This window comes from Scylla paramamosain, chromosome 14 (genome assembly GCF_035594125.1).
Source record: "Scylla paramamosain isolate STU-SP2022 chromosome 14, ASM3559412v1, whole genome shotgun sequence".
NCBI lineage: Eukaryota > Metazoa > Arthropoda > Malacostraca > Decapoda > Portunidae > Scylla > Scylla paramamosain.
This window is the reverse complement of record NC_087164.1, coordinates 11038171-11054922: the sequence shown is the minus strand read 5'-3', so window position 1 is coordinate 11054922 and position 16752 is coordinate 11038171. Positions and strand designations below refer to the sequence as shown.

The window sequence follows — 16752 nt, the reverse complement described above, 5'->3', positions numbered from 1 at the left end:
TTCCCCTCGTCTGACACCCCATCGGCAGGGAATACAAACAGGGGAAGTGTGACTGCCCCGGGGGGTTATACTCGTGTCCCCGCGGCGAGGGCGACCCGGTTGTCATGGCAACCAGAAACGCCGACAGGGACCAGCAGCGCCGCTCAGCACTAATTGTGTGTTCGGACCAGGATATAGATTTTTCTTAGTCCCTGATAATGAGGCAGTACATCAGGTTTCTGCCACGTGTATAAGGAATATATTGCCTTTGGTGTTGCTTATTGGATCTTCGTTATTGTCAATATCACCTCTGTGGGATTTAGAGAAGCAATTTATGTTTCTCTCACGTGCATAATGAATATTTTGTTTTTGGTGTTGTTTATTAGGTGTTCGTTGTCTTTGTCACCTCCAGTATGACATTTAAAGGTGCAATTCGTCATGTTTCTCCATGTACATAAGAAACACATTATCTTTAGTATTCCTTATTAGTATGTGTTCGTTATTATCAATATCACCTGTAGCATGGCAGTTAGAGAGGCAGTACATTATGTTTCAGCCACATACCCAAGCAATACATTGTCTTCATTATCATTAAAGTGTTCATCATTATTATCTTGAACATGGCATGCTTCCCCAGTTCCGCATCAGGACAAAGGTTTTCCTAGTCTTCTCTCCCATCGTTGTCTTCTGTCCATCTATTTAATTTCACCGAGACGATTCCCCACACCTCGCCCCTTGTTGTTTTATGGTATTCTATTATGTTCTTGTATTTTCTATGCTTAAAGTGCCCTCGGTTTCTATCCCGTTGTCCTAGTTGTCTACTTTTTTTTTTTTTTTTAGTTATCTACATACGACATTTATATCAATTTATTCGGTATAACAACCAAAATATCCCCTACTCTACCCTGCCTTGTTAATCCATCCTTCCTCTTGTGATCCTCCAAAAACCTATATTCAAATTTTACTTTACAGAAATAAAACTGCAGGAACCAGATGATTTCAATATCCCCATCACTTATGTTGCTCTCAGTGGTGTCTTTTGAAAGTATGTTCTAGACTTCCTATAGACAATTTTCTTTAACTCAAGGGACTGCTGTTATTTCATCACAACACTCCTCAATGAATCACAAATCAGTCAGACATTTCTTATCATTCTACAGCCTCGAAACATGACACTGGCTAGCTATCTAAAACTATTCTTCTAATCCTCCTTTTCTTCCTTGTAGGCACTTTGATCCTGTTTATATTGCTTCATATTGCATTCAAAGGGTCCCTCAGTTCCCGCATGTTACTGATGGTCTGTCTGGCTTGCTTGCTGAACAGGAAGCGTGAGGCAATGCTGGGTGGTAATGAGGTATTGTTCCCCACAGGAGCTGGAGGCCGTGTACCTGGACGTAAGCAGTGTTGTGGCGGAGTGTATACTGCAGGGAGCTGACATTGTGGCGGCCAAGGTGAGAGAGAGAGAGAGAGAGAGAGAGAGAGAGGACACACACACACACACACACACACACACACACACACACACACACACACATAAGCAATGAAACAGACACACTAACATACATTCAAATTGACAAAACTACATGACTAAGCAAGCAAACAGAGATACAAAGAAAAAATACTGACAGACATGCAGTTAATATTGAAGTATAGAAAGAAAAAATAAAATGAAGAAAATAAGGAAACCTCAAGTTTGTCGAAGCTTCCCCTCCCACATTATGCGGCACATTCTCTCAAGTAGCTCGTTTTCTATTGAGTTTGTCCTCTTCCATTATACGTTTAGTCATCTTGGAGGCATTTGGTGGGTGTTTTTTTTCTTCCCTATCCTCGTGTGTGTGTGTGTGTGTGTGTGTGTGTGTGTGTTGTGGTGATGGCAGTGATGGTGATGATGATGACAGTGATGGTGATGGTAATGATGATGGCAGTGATGGTGGAAGCTTAAGCATGACGGTTCAAAGGTGATCATTACCTCAGCAAGAACACTGGATAACTCGTTAAACAAGTCGTAAGGCCTTGTTCTAACCCCAAACAGGAGACTGCTGTATGCACTCGTCAGCTTGTTAAGTAACTCATTCCCATTGGGCACAGCTAAGGCACGACTTAAGCCACGTGGATTGAATTGAAGGATATTGGTATTGAACAATTATAAGTAGTGACGTCACGCTTTCAGCCTCAGAGACTTGTATCCTTCATTTGAGCAGTCAGTCAAGCATCTCAGCGCTTAACCTATTTAGACATGACCTCCATAACAGCCAGAGAGAGAGACAGCAGCGTGAGTGTGTTGTGTGATTGCTCGGTGCCAAACTTTGTCACTGTGAAGAACTATAGTTTTGTAATAAAAGAAAGAAAAGGAGAGCAGACTTCTCATTAACCAGGTGGCCACATACCATCAGTTGTAGCCACATCACAACCCCTAGGCAGTCTTCTAGTCCAGTGGTAAGCAGAGGAAAGATAAACGCTTATACAAACTCTCATTACTGATCAACATCACAACAGCAAACCCACAGGATGGCACTGGTGATGATAGCATATAGGGTGGTGGTGATGTGAGAGCTAGTGGTGGTCAACGCAGTGGTGGTGGTGGTGGTGATGTGAGAGTTAGTGGTGGTCAAGGCAGTGGTGGTGGTGGTGATGTGATGTTTGAATGAGGTGGTGGTGGTGGTGGTGGGGTGATAGGAAGGATGCTGGTGTCCATTCCTTAAACTGCCTGTAGCGTCACCTACCCTGGCCTTCCTTACTATGAATCATAGCTTGTTTTCTTTTTTTGTTTTTTTTTTATTTTAAGTTCATGATTGACCTGCACCTTGTAAATGTTTTCCTCTGACCTACCCTGATTTTCTTTACTCCCTGTGAATTTTAACGTGGTTTTTTGTTTCTTTTTTTTCTGTTTTAATTTAGTTTTCGATTGCATCTTATAAATGCTTCCCTTTCTTATTCCATATCAATTATCGATTTACTTATTTACTGTCTATCTGTTGTAGAAATGAATGATTGTTTGTTGTATATCATCAAGACATAGAAGCTTAGTATTTTAAGTGATTTTTCTCCTTATTTATGTACGTACGTATGAACATCACTACGTATTTTTTACATGTTAAGACTGGATAAAGGCAGAAAAATAAGAGAAAAGTAATAATAGGAAAATAAGGAAAAAAAAGGAGAAAGAAGGCGAATAAAACCTCTCCTGAAAAAATACTTACCACAAACAGAGAAACTTACATTCTCACTTGGCTGCCGGCGTGTGTGGGGAGGAAAGTGCATGCTGTAATAAGAAAAATATATATATACACTCTCATGGCCGTGTGTGTGTGTGTGTGTGTGTGTGTGTGTGTGTGTGTTTGTGTGTGTATGTGTGTGTGTGTGTGTGTGTGTGTGTGTGTGTGTGTGTGTGTGTGTGTGTGTGTGTGTATGTGTGTGTGTTTGTGTGTGTGTGTGTGTGTGTGTGTGTGTGCCTTTAGTATAATCTTGTTCCTTCCTAACCTTCCTGCCTCTGCTACATTTGTCACACTTCTTATCTTTTTATGTAAGAGGGATTCTAGCTAAAGGCAACAAGCAGTCTGAAAAAAAAAAAAAAAGACTCACTGAAGGTGCCGTTCCCCGTAAAGGAGTCTGGGAAAACTTCAAAATTATGAGGAAAGGAATTCAAGTCATAGGAAATATAGAAACAGGCAGGGAGTTTCAGAGTTTACCGGTTTGAAGACATGAAAGACTGGGAATACTTGTAGAAGGTAATGCATAAGTGGGCAGGGAGTTTATAGTTTATCAGTAGAAGACATGAAAGATTGATAATACTTGCTAATTCTTGCATTTCTTTCTTCTCTATCCTCAGGCCCTAGAGCAGAGCCGTCGCTACGACTCCCTGTGTACCAACTGTCGTGCCTGTGACGGACGCACTGAGCTGACCACGCTGATTCGCACCCTGGACCCAGCCGTGACCAGCCCCGTCCGTCCGCCCCACCATCGCTTCGTCCCGCCTCAGATCGCGCAGTCCCCGGAGGCCGCCAACGGGGAGCCTCTTCCTCAAGTGAGTGTTTGATGCGGTCCTCACTCCGCGTAAAATTTTGGGATATTACCGTTTTCTTTTAGTTTCGCACGATATTACGGCGGTTCACACTGCCTGACTCTTGCTGTGTGTGTGTGTGTGTGTGTGTGTGTCGCGGCAACTTGTATCCTGCGAGGCGGTATGAGTTTACCTTACGTGATATATTAAACCCTTAGGAATGTCTAATATCCCAGACACCCACCCGCCCACCCACCTACGGATTCCTGAGTTTTCTTTTTTGTGTGTGTGCCCTCCCGCCCGAGAAGAGAAAGTTTGGGTTAGGGAAATATTCATGCAACACGGACCTTGTATCTCACAGGTCTTGTCTGTTGCTTCGTGTGGCAAGGCCTAGCGCTTCCCCTTCCCCTCCGGCCCACCGTGTTTAATTTCTTGTGTTACTCCCCCGCGGCCCGTCCTATTGTGGGCTTGCAGTACCGACAGCCAGAGGGGAACCGTATGGAAAAATGTGAAGGTGGCCAGCTAAACACCGCGTGCTCAGTATGTACAAGTGTCCTCATGTCCCGCTGGAGTTACTTTGCGAGTAGCGCCAGCGGCGGTATGGGTCGTAACCGCAGCCGTAGTGAAGGGAAATGCAGCGTTATGCTAAACAGTTGTTCCGCCATTGCACCCAAAGCGAATTTCGGACGACCTTTCATGCCACTGACGACACCACGACTACTTGTATCATCACCGCCATCACGATCATCACCGTCACCACCACCACTGAAACAACCGCATCGATTCCGTCACACTAGGCAACAGTAACAACAACGTTCATTATGACAAAGGCGAACACACACACACACACACACACACACACACACACACACACACACACACACACACACACACACACACACACAAGCACACAGGTACACGAGCCTCACTAACTTCGCTAATTAGGACTACTGCCACTGTTAAGAAGAGATAAGAACCTGCCAGTGAAAGGAGCAGATGTACGCACGGAGCAAGCAGAGATAAAGACGAGGACGACGACGAGGAGGAGGAGGAAGAGCGAGAGGAGGAAGAAGAGGAGGAGGAGGAGGAGGAGGAGGAGGAGGAGGAGGAGGAAAGTGGCGGTTGGGGAGGAAGGCGCTGCTGGGAGGGACACGGCGCTAGCTGATAAAGGGGATGGAACCACACCTCTGACAACCAGACACCGACCGTTCGCTGACTCCTACCAGGGGATCTTGTGACGCACTTTCTCTCTCTCTCTCTCTCTCTCTCTCTCTCTCTCTCTCTCTCTCTCTCTCTCTCTCTCTCTGCTCCTTTCCTCCTTTACTGCCTACATCCCTCCGTTCCTCCCTCATCCCTCATACCTCGTCTCTTCTCAAGGCTGGCGTCCCTCCGTCACTCACCGTGTTTACCTGCAGCGATACACGTTAGGCTACAAAGGGTGAGCTCCATTATGAAATTTGCATTAACCCAGATGAGATCACAGAGTGCGTTCTTTCCCGCCATGCTGGATGAAAGTAATACACGTAGAGAGTAGGCGATATAGAAGGTATACTGAGAGGAATTCGTGGCCATTATAGACTTGTGTGTTGAAATACGTATTGATCTATATTAGGCGTAATAGGAAGAATGTAGAAGACATAGTGGGGAAACTTCACTCAAGAGAAATCCTTGGTTATAAAGATTAATTGTTTATGAAATTATTCGGTAACCTACATAAACCCCAATCTTCGTCTCCCTGTAGAATGAGAATTAATAGGAAGAATTTCGAGATTGAAGATGTAGAAGCCATGCCTGACTCAAGAGAAACCCTTCGTAAGAAAGGACTGATTGTTTATATTATGAAATTTTCCATTAATTTACGTAACGTGCGATCTTGGTTCTCCTATAGGATGCAAGTAACAGAGAGAGAATACATAAAGCTCAGAACACAAAAATGACAAGAGAGGAATCTTTAACCATAAAAAAAAAGATCACTTGTATTTTCAAATCTCCATTAACCTCGACAGGATGCGAATAAGGAGAGAACATAAAACTACAGAACACAAACATGACACGAGAGAAAACCTTAGGCGACAAAACACGCAACACTCCACGACAGACCGTATATTTCCCCTTTCGCCATACACAGTGACGTCAAGAGCCCCTAGGATAGCTGTGTCAGTGGCGTTCTTTCACTCTAGACGGACATTCCTTATTCCCGGCAAATGTTTGGGGAGAGGATAACCCTCGTTCATGGGAAAGAATCTCTGGCGGGAAGGTCAGACGTCGGAGTTACCATTGGCGCATCTGAAATATTGAGAAGTCATGTTTCCCGGGAAGTCTCGGTACCAGCAGGGAGGGTGCCGCGTCAGCCGGGTCTTGGTCTGGGGTCTGGGGTCTCCTCGCTCAGCTCAGGTCCCCAGGTTATTTCGGAGCCTTTAACATCGCAAGGAATATTGAAAATCTGATCCGGAAGTCTTCAAAGAGGGGAAGTATGAAATTATGTACATAGGTGTTAAAATTATATTAGTTTAAGATTACTTTAAGTGGAATATATTGCCTGGTCTTAAAGGGTACGTAGTGCGTAGTGTATAAGATGGTTAACTCAGTTGAGAGCAGTGATATTACACCAGAAATTGTAGAAATGATAAATAATATGCGATTTTTTCCTGCGACTGAAGAAAAGAACATTGCAACGAGCGTGGCTGACGTGTCGCTCTTTTTTATCACATACACTCTCTCTCTCTCTCTCTCTCTCTCTCTCTCTCTCTCTCTCTCTCTCTCTCTCTCTCCTCTCTCTCTCTCTCTCTCTCTCTCTCTCTCCTACCCTGATTGCTGTTAACTAGAAAAAAATGCCAATGTGTGTGTGTGTGTGTGTGTGTGTGTGTGTGTGTGTGTGTGTGTGTGTGCGTGTGTGTGTGTGTGTGTGTGTGTGTGTGTGTGTGTGTGTTTGTGTGTGTGTGTGTGTGTGTGTGTGTGTGTGTGTGTGTGTGTGTGTGTGTGTATGTGTGTGTGTGTGTGTGTGTGTGTGTGTGTGTGTGTGTGTGTGTGTGCAGTGCAGAAAACATCCAGGTAACGCCAAATTAAGTGTTCATAAATGTACCATGACTTTTCGTAATTTCAAGCTGTTTTCCTTCAAAATGTTTTCCTTTTACTGCTCGTATTTTCCCTCCACTCTGAACCAAAACACATGCTGGGAACATAAGCCCCGATGCACCTTCTGTTCCTCGGTCGCGGCACAAAACGTAAGCATTACCGGCTCTAGTAAGGAAGCCAAGATACGCCCCACTAACCCTTCCATATGGGCGACTGCGGTGTGCTGCCTCCGCAAGAATTAGTTGCTCATATAACCTCTTGCTCAAGCTGGATAGTGTACTTGCATTTTCAGCCGTGGAGGGTCGGGATACTTAGCGAGACATCTTTGCATTACCAGAGGCGTGTACGGCTGCATCTAGGGACATCCCCTCTCCGCTGGAAAGTAATGTAAGGGGAGGGTATTGAAAGCATTCGTTTCAGGGAGGTAATCTGGAAATACCCTTGCGATCATAAACACGGAGGCAGGGCAGGTGGCCGTCCACTCTCCGGGGCAAGGGACACGGCCCGGGTGACCTTGCAGGCGTGTAGTGATGGTGGCTGTGATGGTTGCGTTGGTGGTAGTGTTGCTGGTAGTGGTAATGGTGATGGGATGGAGCATTATGGTAGCGGTGAGGTGGACATGTGGAGGTAAATATAGGTGAAGGTTATTTCATTTAACTTCTTCATGAATGTTTGTTTGTCCCGCTTGTAATCGACTTTTACATAGTTTGAACGGGCAGAGCGCCAAATGGTCATGGGGGGGATAAACATATGTAAGTAATTTTTTCACTTCTTTAAGAGTGTTTCTTCGTTCTACTTCTTCTAATCGACCTGTATTCAGTTTGTAGGTCAGTGTGTCAAATAGTCTTGCGGAGAAAAAAACATATAGGAATTACGTCCCTTCTTCATGAGTGTTTCTTGTCCGATTAAAAAGATAAATAAATAGGAAGGAATTGGTTTTCAAAATAGAGTGGTAGATGAATGATTGAATTCGACTCAGTAATCAGGCTGCTAGTACTGAGTCATTAAGGAGCTGAAAAGATTATACAGATTGACGAATTTGAATGATGGGTAGAATTAGGTAGATATGTTTCATACAGGGCCTGCCGCGTGTAGACCGGATGGCTTCTTGTAGCTTCCCCTATGTTCTTATGTTCTGTTTCTTCTGGTTAACCTCTTCTTAGTTTGCTGGATCAGTGTACAGAATAGCCATGGAGAGAGAACCATATTAGGGGATTACTTTTGATTTCCTTAATGAGGGTTTCTCTTTCCTGTTCCTCCTCACTGACTTATCCTTAGTTTGTTAGGTCAGCGTACCGGTAGGACGATACTATATAGGAATGGCATGTGTAGACCATCACTGAGTTCTTCGCCACCTGAGGTCACACTTGTGCTGGCTATTAGCGCCCCGGCAACCTACTGACGGACGAAGTAGGGCAGCATAATTTAGTGACTCACATCTGTACCTATTAATGATCATTGGGGTTTGCTGTGTATACACTCACAAACACAGTAAATTGCAGACTTAACTTTTCTTTCCGTAATTGCCTTGGAGCTTTGACTGTACACTTTTTTTTTGTATGTTTGTATATTATCACTTTCTTTTTATTTTTATCTATTTTTTTCTTCATTTTCCTCATTATTTTCTCTATTTTCTACTTGAGGTCTCTTGAATACTGATAGTTTCTGACCTTGAAAATCGAAATCTCTTGCAATATTGTACCGTGCATTTGTCTTACTAAGGAAATTCATGGACGTGCATCTGGAAATCAAAAAATAATACTTCATATCCCTTCCTCATTACTATTTTCCCGTCCTCTTGCGTTCCCTCCAGTCGCTGATGTCGCGCACGCCTCTCTGATTCATTCCTCGCTTCATATGCCTCTCATTTTCGTTTCACACAGTCGATCAAATACGGATTTCTCCCAAAGCGTCTGCCGTCTCCATTGTATTCTCTTTATTCCCTCCCTTCACAATGTCCTGAGCTATCCAAGCGGCCGCAGATTGAAATTGCGTTACGGCACCGTCAAACGAATACCTCCGTCTGTCGGCTCTTTCAAAATCATCGCAAGTTCTTAGGTCAACCTCAAATATTTGCATGTTCTTTATTGAGGACTCCCATTCGTTCATTCTCTAAGGAAACTGGTTCTTAAATGGCGTGGTAGATGACTGGACTTTCAGAATCATCGCAGGTTTTTACGTCAGCGTCAAATATTCGTGTGTTCTTTATAGAGGACTCCCATACGTTCATTCTGTAAGGAAACTGGTTCTTAAATGGGGTGGTAGATGACTGGAATAGACTCGATAATCAGGTTGTTAATGCTGAGTCAGTAAGAAGGTTTGAAATGAGTATTAGATTTATAAATAGGAATGCCTTTTGAAAAGAGGCTGCCATGTATAGATCTGCAGGGTTCTTATAGGTTCCTTATTTATTTACCTATGTACTTATTCATTTATATAATCATTTATTTGATTTATACACGTAGACTGCCACTCCAAAAAAAGAAACAGGAGAAGAAGAACGTGAAGAGTTAACCAATCTAGTCTTCGATGTGTTTTAATTCTCTCTTAGATAAACTTCCTTAGTAAAATTCATACCCTGCCCGTTCATTGCCGAATAACCACTTTACCCGAGGATCGCGAGTCTTGTTCCCTCTATTGCAGCACACAAGTCCAGCTTAGGAAGACTAGTCCGTAGTTTATATATATAGCAATGGCCAATCCTTCACATTTGCCGGTATTGGGTATCGATCAGGGGGAGATATAAACCTTTAATTGGTGAGGATCATCTTTCAATTGACCAGCAGGCTTTAATGTTGAAGCGATTTTTAGGTAACTATTAGAAACTCTGTGTGTGTGTGTGTGTGTGTGTGTGGGTGTGTGTGCGTGGGTGGGTAGGTGGGTGGGTGAGGTGTGGATGCTGGGTGGTAGGACTCTGTTCATATGCAGAGTTACGATTATTAAAAGAAGATTATATATATATAAAGGCAGGAAAAAATTGAACTCAGATCTTTACTTTTTACTGAAGCATCAAGATTCACTCACATTTATATGAAAAGGAATTAGCAACACCTGGTTAACTCTCGCATTAGTAAAGTAGACAGAATAGTGTTGAAAATGAACGTCCTGCGCAGTGACGACGCAAGAACCGTAGAAAGGAAGGACGAACAATGAAGTTAATACAACAAGTCCATAAGAGCGGTAACAGTGGAGGCAACGATAGAAGATAGCAAGAGATTGAACAATACGTCTGAGTGAGAAACTGAAGAAGAATAAAGACCTGAAATATAAACAAATGCTCCTTTTAATGTACTCGTCTGTGTCCGCCTGTGTGTGTGTGTGTGTGTGTGTGTGTGTGTGTGTGTGTGTGTGTGTGTGTGTGTGTGTGTGTGTGCTTCCCCCTGATTCGTCGTAGTGAGGCTTCTCTTCCTCTACGGGGCGAGCAATTACTGGGAGGAAAGGGAGTGTGGCTTCAGGTGGAGTGTGTGTCGCGCCCCGCTTCTGTCACCTGTTATATTCACCACCCCGCTCAGTCTGGCTGAGGCTTCCTTCCCCTCCCCTTTTGGGTGTGACGACTGGAGGAGGGAGAGGAAACTGAAGAGGGAAGAGACCAAGGCAGGGCGAGAGAAGGCGTGTGTCGGTGAATAAATAAAAGAAGGGAGGAGTGAGAGTGGGAGAATGGGAGAGAGTGAGGCAGGGTATTTCTAAGCGACTTGTAAACAAACATCGATGGGTTACGGCCGCTGAAGGTCATCACACGCTTGTTTGGTCCGGTAGAATAGCGTTGGAAATAGAATGTACTCTGCTTCACAAAGGAATCAATCAGTAAAAAAATTAAATAAATAAATAAAAAAGCATAGAATTTTTATCACTCTCTCTCTCTCTCTCTTGTAGTGATTGATATTCATGCAAGTTTTTTGGTGGCTCTTCATATTATGATATGAAAAACTTTATGGCTTTTCAAAAAAAAATCTGCAAATATAATCTAAGAAGGAAGAGGAGAAGGAAGAAGAGGAGGAGAGGAGGAGGAGAAGGAGGAGGAGGAAGAGGGGAGGAAAGGAGGAGGAGGAGGAGGAAAAGGAGGACAACAGACTTAAGAACATGAGTACAAACAAACAATAACACCAATTCTTTTCATCTCTCTCTCTCTCTCTCTCTCTCTCTCTCTCTCTCTCTCTCTCTCTCTCTCTCTCTCTCTCTCTCTCTCTCTCTCTCTCTCTCTCTCTCTCTCTCTCTCTCTCTCTCTCTCCTGTATCCTCTTTGTTCTACATTCCAACACCTACACATCCTTTCCTCCTTCCTTCCTTCCTTCCTTCCCCTCTCCTTGATATTCCTTCTTTAACCTCGTAGCTCCTCTCTCCTCCCCTCGATTCCGTTCCGTCCCATTTCCTTTCGTCCTGTCTTCCCAACACTCCTGTTCCTTTTCCCTCTCATCCTTCCCTTCCACGTCTCCGCCACCACCACCGCTTCCCAAGGACATCTGGGTACAACTGAGTCCCGTAGAAGCAAAACTCTCTTCGTTCACTTGATATACTTATGAGGGAGATCTATAAGCGACTGGAGTGTATGGTTTATGGCTGTCGTAAAAGAAGGAAGGCGTCTCTGTGTTTGTTACGTCACACGCTCTCTTTCCTCTCTTTCCTCCCTTTTCTCCCCTTTTTTCTTTACCAGGCTTTCCTCAATTCGGTCCCTCGGTGTCTCTCTCGTCTCTTGTATTTTCTGAAGCTTTTACCCTCAGTTTCCTTCCTCTTCTGCTCTCTAATGGACTTTTCTTCGTGGAATTTGAGTATTGGAGACAATACTCAAATTCTTTACTTTTATACTTAAAGGTATTTAGTTACGTAATGTAAGTAAGTGTTGCGTGAACGAAATTAAAACACAACGTTGTCCACAGTGGCAATGAATGGCAATTTCTTGATTGTATTTATTGGTTCGTGTAGAAGAGGTGATCCTGAGCGTGAACATCAATTTTTGGCGTTTTATTTCTACGATTGTCACGAGTAAAGGAAATTAAAACATGCTGTCCACAGTGGCAGTGAATGGCAATTTTTTCATTCTGTTCGATGGTTTGTCTGATCCTAAGCGGAAATATCAGGTTTTTGGAGTCTTATCTCTCCTTTTAACAGGCTCTATTAGAAGTTATTAGGATTTCTCATAGCTGTTTTTCTTATTCAAATGAGGTTCTGATAAGGTTTCTGTACAGTCAGTGAGAAAAATCCCCTTAAAAATCCAACTTGTTATTTCTGTGGCTTTTAAAAATATTCCTTGCGAGAGAACAACTAGTTTCAGAATTCGGGTGGAAGTTTGTCAAGGCAAGTATTTTTTTTCCGGGAAGGGAAGAAAACTAGAGAATGATTGTACATTATTGTTGTTTACACTTTGTCTTTATTTGGAAGACCTAAGTTTGTCCATGGTGCAAGTTTATCATTAACCAGGATGATATTTAGGAGGGGAAGAAAAGTGCAAGTATGTATGAGTGCATGAATATAATTTACTCTCCCATCACAATATCTTAACTTCATATTTTTTTTTTTTTTTTTTATCTTTCACTCCCCCTTACACTTTCCCTCCCCTTTATCTCTCCTCTTCCATCTCACCCCCTTTTCCCTTGCCTCTTATTACACTTTCCGTTTCTCCCTTTCCGTCACCTTCCATTCATCATAATCTCTTAATTGCATCACTTTCTTTTTATTCCTCTCTCACACATTCCTTCACCTTGATCTTTCCTCTTCCATCTCTCCTTCTTTTCCCTTGCCTCTCCTTGCACTTTCTGTTTGTTCCTCCCCGCTGCCTTACCCGCCTCGCCTTGCCTCCTCATCTCCGTCTTCTCGTCCTCCTCCTCGGCCATCAGACTGACGTTCACGGGAAGAAAATGTTACTTCATTGTTGAGCAACGAGAAAAAGAAAAATACTTCCCACCTTGAGTGAGCATGAGATAGACAGATGGAGAGAGAGAGAGAGAGAGAGAGAGAGAGAGAGAGAGAGAGAGAGAGAGAGAGAGAGAGAGAGAGAGAGAGAGAGAGAGAGAGAGAGAGAGAGAGAGAGAGAGAGAGGGAGATTATACAAAATAAGGCATATCGTCACTTAAATCCGGAGATAAAAGGGAGCTATGTTTTATTTATGGTTTTTTGATGCTTAGTTCTTATATAAATCTAGAGTGAGCTGAGAGAGAGAGAGAGAGAGAGAGAGAGAGAGAGAGAGAGAGAGAGAGAGAGAGAGAGAGAGAGAGAGAGAGAGAGAGAGAGAGAGAGAGAGAGAGAGAGAGAGAGAGAGAGAGAGAGAGAGAGAGAGAGAGAGAGAGAGAGAGAGAGAGAGAGAGAGAGAGAGAGAGAGAGAGAGAGAGAGAGAGAGAGAGAGACTATCCTATATCGCTTTTCTCTTACATTGGCAACCGAACGGCGTACCCAAAATTAAACTGAGAATACCCTTCTTTTACATTTGGTGCCGTCAGCATTCTGAGCTTTTATTGCGAGGACTGCGTGACTGTGTGCCTCGTGCTGGCGTGAATATGTCAATGCTGCTCCTGTGTTGTGGCGGCCTAGTGCTGTCGATCGAGTTTTCCTTCACCCATTCACGAACACCACAAATTTATTTATTTAGAGAATATAAGACTATAAGGTAAGCTACAAGAACCCAGTAAGTCTAATAGCAATGTCTGTAAAATATATGTACCTGTATTGATCTATCACCCCTATTCATAAGTTTAGGTACTCCCCTTTTAAAGCTTCTTAACGACTCGGTACTAACAGCCTCATTACTTAGTCTAGTCACCAACCAGTTTTTTTTTTTTTTTTTTTTTTTTTTTGAGACCGACCTGTATTCTTTACTATATCTCACGAGGTCAGTTTTCAAAGACATCAGGTCAGATTCTCATTAACGGTGTAATGATTATCAAACCCTCATTGGAATCAAGAAAATACCCTTTAACATCACCCAGTAACTTCCAATGCAGCATGTTAAAAGTCCGAGATGGCATTCCTTAATCTCCACGGCAGTAAGATCAAGCGTTTATTGATGTATCATTGCGCCACTGTCTCCCGCAGAAACTATATTTACACGAGGTTGTCTCTGAGTGTTATTTAAACCTGCAGGCTGGAAAATATGTTACAACCCGCGAGTTTGAAGGAGGGCAATAGTTTTGTTCTCCTCGCCACCTTTGTTTCCTCAAGTGTGGCATAATTCTCCTCCAAGAACACTCACAGAGAGACAGAGAGAGAGAGAGAGAGAGAGAGAGAGAGAGAGAGAGAGAGAGAGAGAGAGAGAGAGAGAGAGAGAGAGAGAGCACCGTGAAAAATATCTTAATGCCCAAATCTTCACATAATAACGTCAAAAATCTACCTTAATTTATGATCAGCACTTGGAGATAGGAAGAATGACTGGATGCGTTTCTTCCACAGGACTACTCTCCACCAATGCCTCTTAAGAACGAGCTTGTCTTCGACCGTCTGGCGGCGCTCTCCTCCAGGAATCGCTACGACGCCCTCAAGAAGGAGTCCGCCGACCTGGAGAGACAGATCGCCCAGCTGCAGGACGCCCAGGACACGCTACTTCGGATGCAACAAAGGTGAGTACTAGAGGGAACACAGTCGTCGCCTTTCTCTTTAACTCTCGCTACCTGCATCATTCTTTCAGTTGCTCGCGTCCACCTTCTCCAACGCCGCTTGGGTCTTCTGTTTCAGTCTCAGTAATGCCCATTTCAAGCATGTCTTCTTTCACTGGATCTGTAAACATTAAGTCTTTCTCCTGCCGGGTAGATTCTGTATACTCCTCCTCATCATATACTCTCGTCTTTTTTATTGATGTGTCAAAATCATCTCAGTCTTGCCACACACAAATTTTAGGTGTTAGTGGAAGAATGTATAATTATTTCTTATATATTTGCCTTTGTATAGAGGTAATACGAAGGGATATCGCACGTTATCATGATTTTTGCTTGAAACTATTAAAGGTAACCTTGGAAGTTCTATGGAAATGTCATTTTGTCACGTAGCACGATATAGAAATAGCTTTATGTTTAAGGTAATTGAGATTCAAGGATAGAAATTAAAAGTACAGCTGCGAATGACTCGTGTGGTGTAATTGCCTGATGTTGCTACTGAGTGAAAAGATCAGAAAGATTTGACAGGATTTCGTATCGCGACTGTACATCCTCAGGTCTCGCCGTTCGATATTTCAGGCTGACATGTGGAGTTGATCATTAGTTCTTTCCTCTACGATCACAGTTTAAATTTTTTCATATTCCCATCATACTATAGACTCATCCAAAGCCACACTTCAAAACACCGAGTGAAAATATAACATAAAGGTGCATTTTTTCAACAACTTTCAGCGTGACCCAATCCATTGTTGCAGAAAAGGAAGAAGGAATTGCTGTTCTTTCTCGTCACAAGTGAAAACACCCAGTAACCTTGAGCCGCCACTCACACCCAGGCGCTTTTTAGTGGTGACATTTCTGGCGCGTGAAAATTGTTCCGTAGGACAAAGACCAGCGAGGCAACAAAGGTCGTCGTGGTTTGACTCAGCACAGACAGTTTGGCATTCCTCCTGCTGGCAGCCTCCCATCTCAGTACCCTTGAATTTTTGTAACTACAGTGGGTCTTTCCATAGGAGAAATTGAGGTCATTCTGTATGTATGTGTGTAGTGTAAACATATATGCGGCCTTGACTCCGTTTTGGGTTTTCTCAAGAACTAATTTTAAAAGTAAAAAAAATTACTGGAGATGATAAGTGTTCCTTTCTTGGGTGTTTTTTTTTTTTTTCAGGTGTTCATGCAAATCCTTGTTTAACTGTCACTGAAATCATGAAAATATCCTTGGACTTCTATTTCTACTGACTTCTACTGTAGCTGCTAAAAATAGTTGAGATAAGGCGCCGAATCGTTTGGAAAAGAGTTCATTGTATGGCGTGATTAGACTGGATTTCATTAACATTCCTCACATAGTTACCTGTCTCCCTGAAAAAAAAAAAAAAAGAAGCATTATGTGGTCTGTTTCTTGGGGATAAAAGACACTGGCGACAACACATAAAAGCGGCCGACCACACAGGGGATTAAGGCGAAGATTAAGAAGAAAAGAGAAAGAAAAAGAGGAATTTACTTCTTGGAATTAGAAACATGAGTGCTACGGTACCATGCTCCGAGAATTTCATGCAGTGAACTAACCAGTACAGCTGAACCAGATACTGACACAAGTGTGCGAAAAATTATTATGTAGCAACGTTCAAGTTACATTGTGTGTGTGTGTGTGTGTGTGTGTGTATGTGTGTGTGTGTGTGTGTGTGTGTAAAATTCACCACAACGCTACTGAGAATCACATGTCGCACACTTGATTGCCCGCTTAACTTTCCCAGCTCAGTTCATTTGATCTGATCTACACGTTAGACTGAGGGCATTTACACCACACACTCCTATCCTCTTCTTCTTTTACACCACACACACACACACACACACACACACACACACACACACACTCTTGTGAAATAGGTAGAGTTGTGAGAGAAGAAGGCAATCTTTATCTTTTACATCACAGCTTTTCTTGAATAGGTAGAATCGTGAAAAAAATAAAATAAAACGAAGAGGGCAGTGTAAGCCAAATCAAGTAAAAGTAATAGCGATAGGGAGAACAGGCTCAAATCATCTTGCTAGGGGAAAATTGTAACTGTTCTCTCATTAATAAGAACCCTTAGCGACCTGAGAGATGCGCGAAAGTCACCTTGTGGAA

The 16752-nt window shown here is 43.0% G+C and overlaps 1 protein-coding gene across 1 annotated transcript in view; it reads left to right on the top strand.

The window, feature by feature from the left end:
• Positions 1–16752, top strand: part of LOC135106856 (uncharacterized) — a 148121-nt gene that overhangs the window by 15570 nt on the left and 115799 nt on the right. Inside the window, 3 exon segments of the mRNA XM_064016223.1 lie at positions 1350–1430; positions 3809–4003; positions 14431–14597. Of these exon segments, the coding sequence (XP_063872293.1) occupies positions 1350–1430; positions 3809–4003; positions 14431–14597 (443 nt within the window).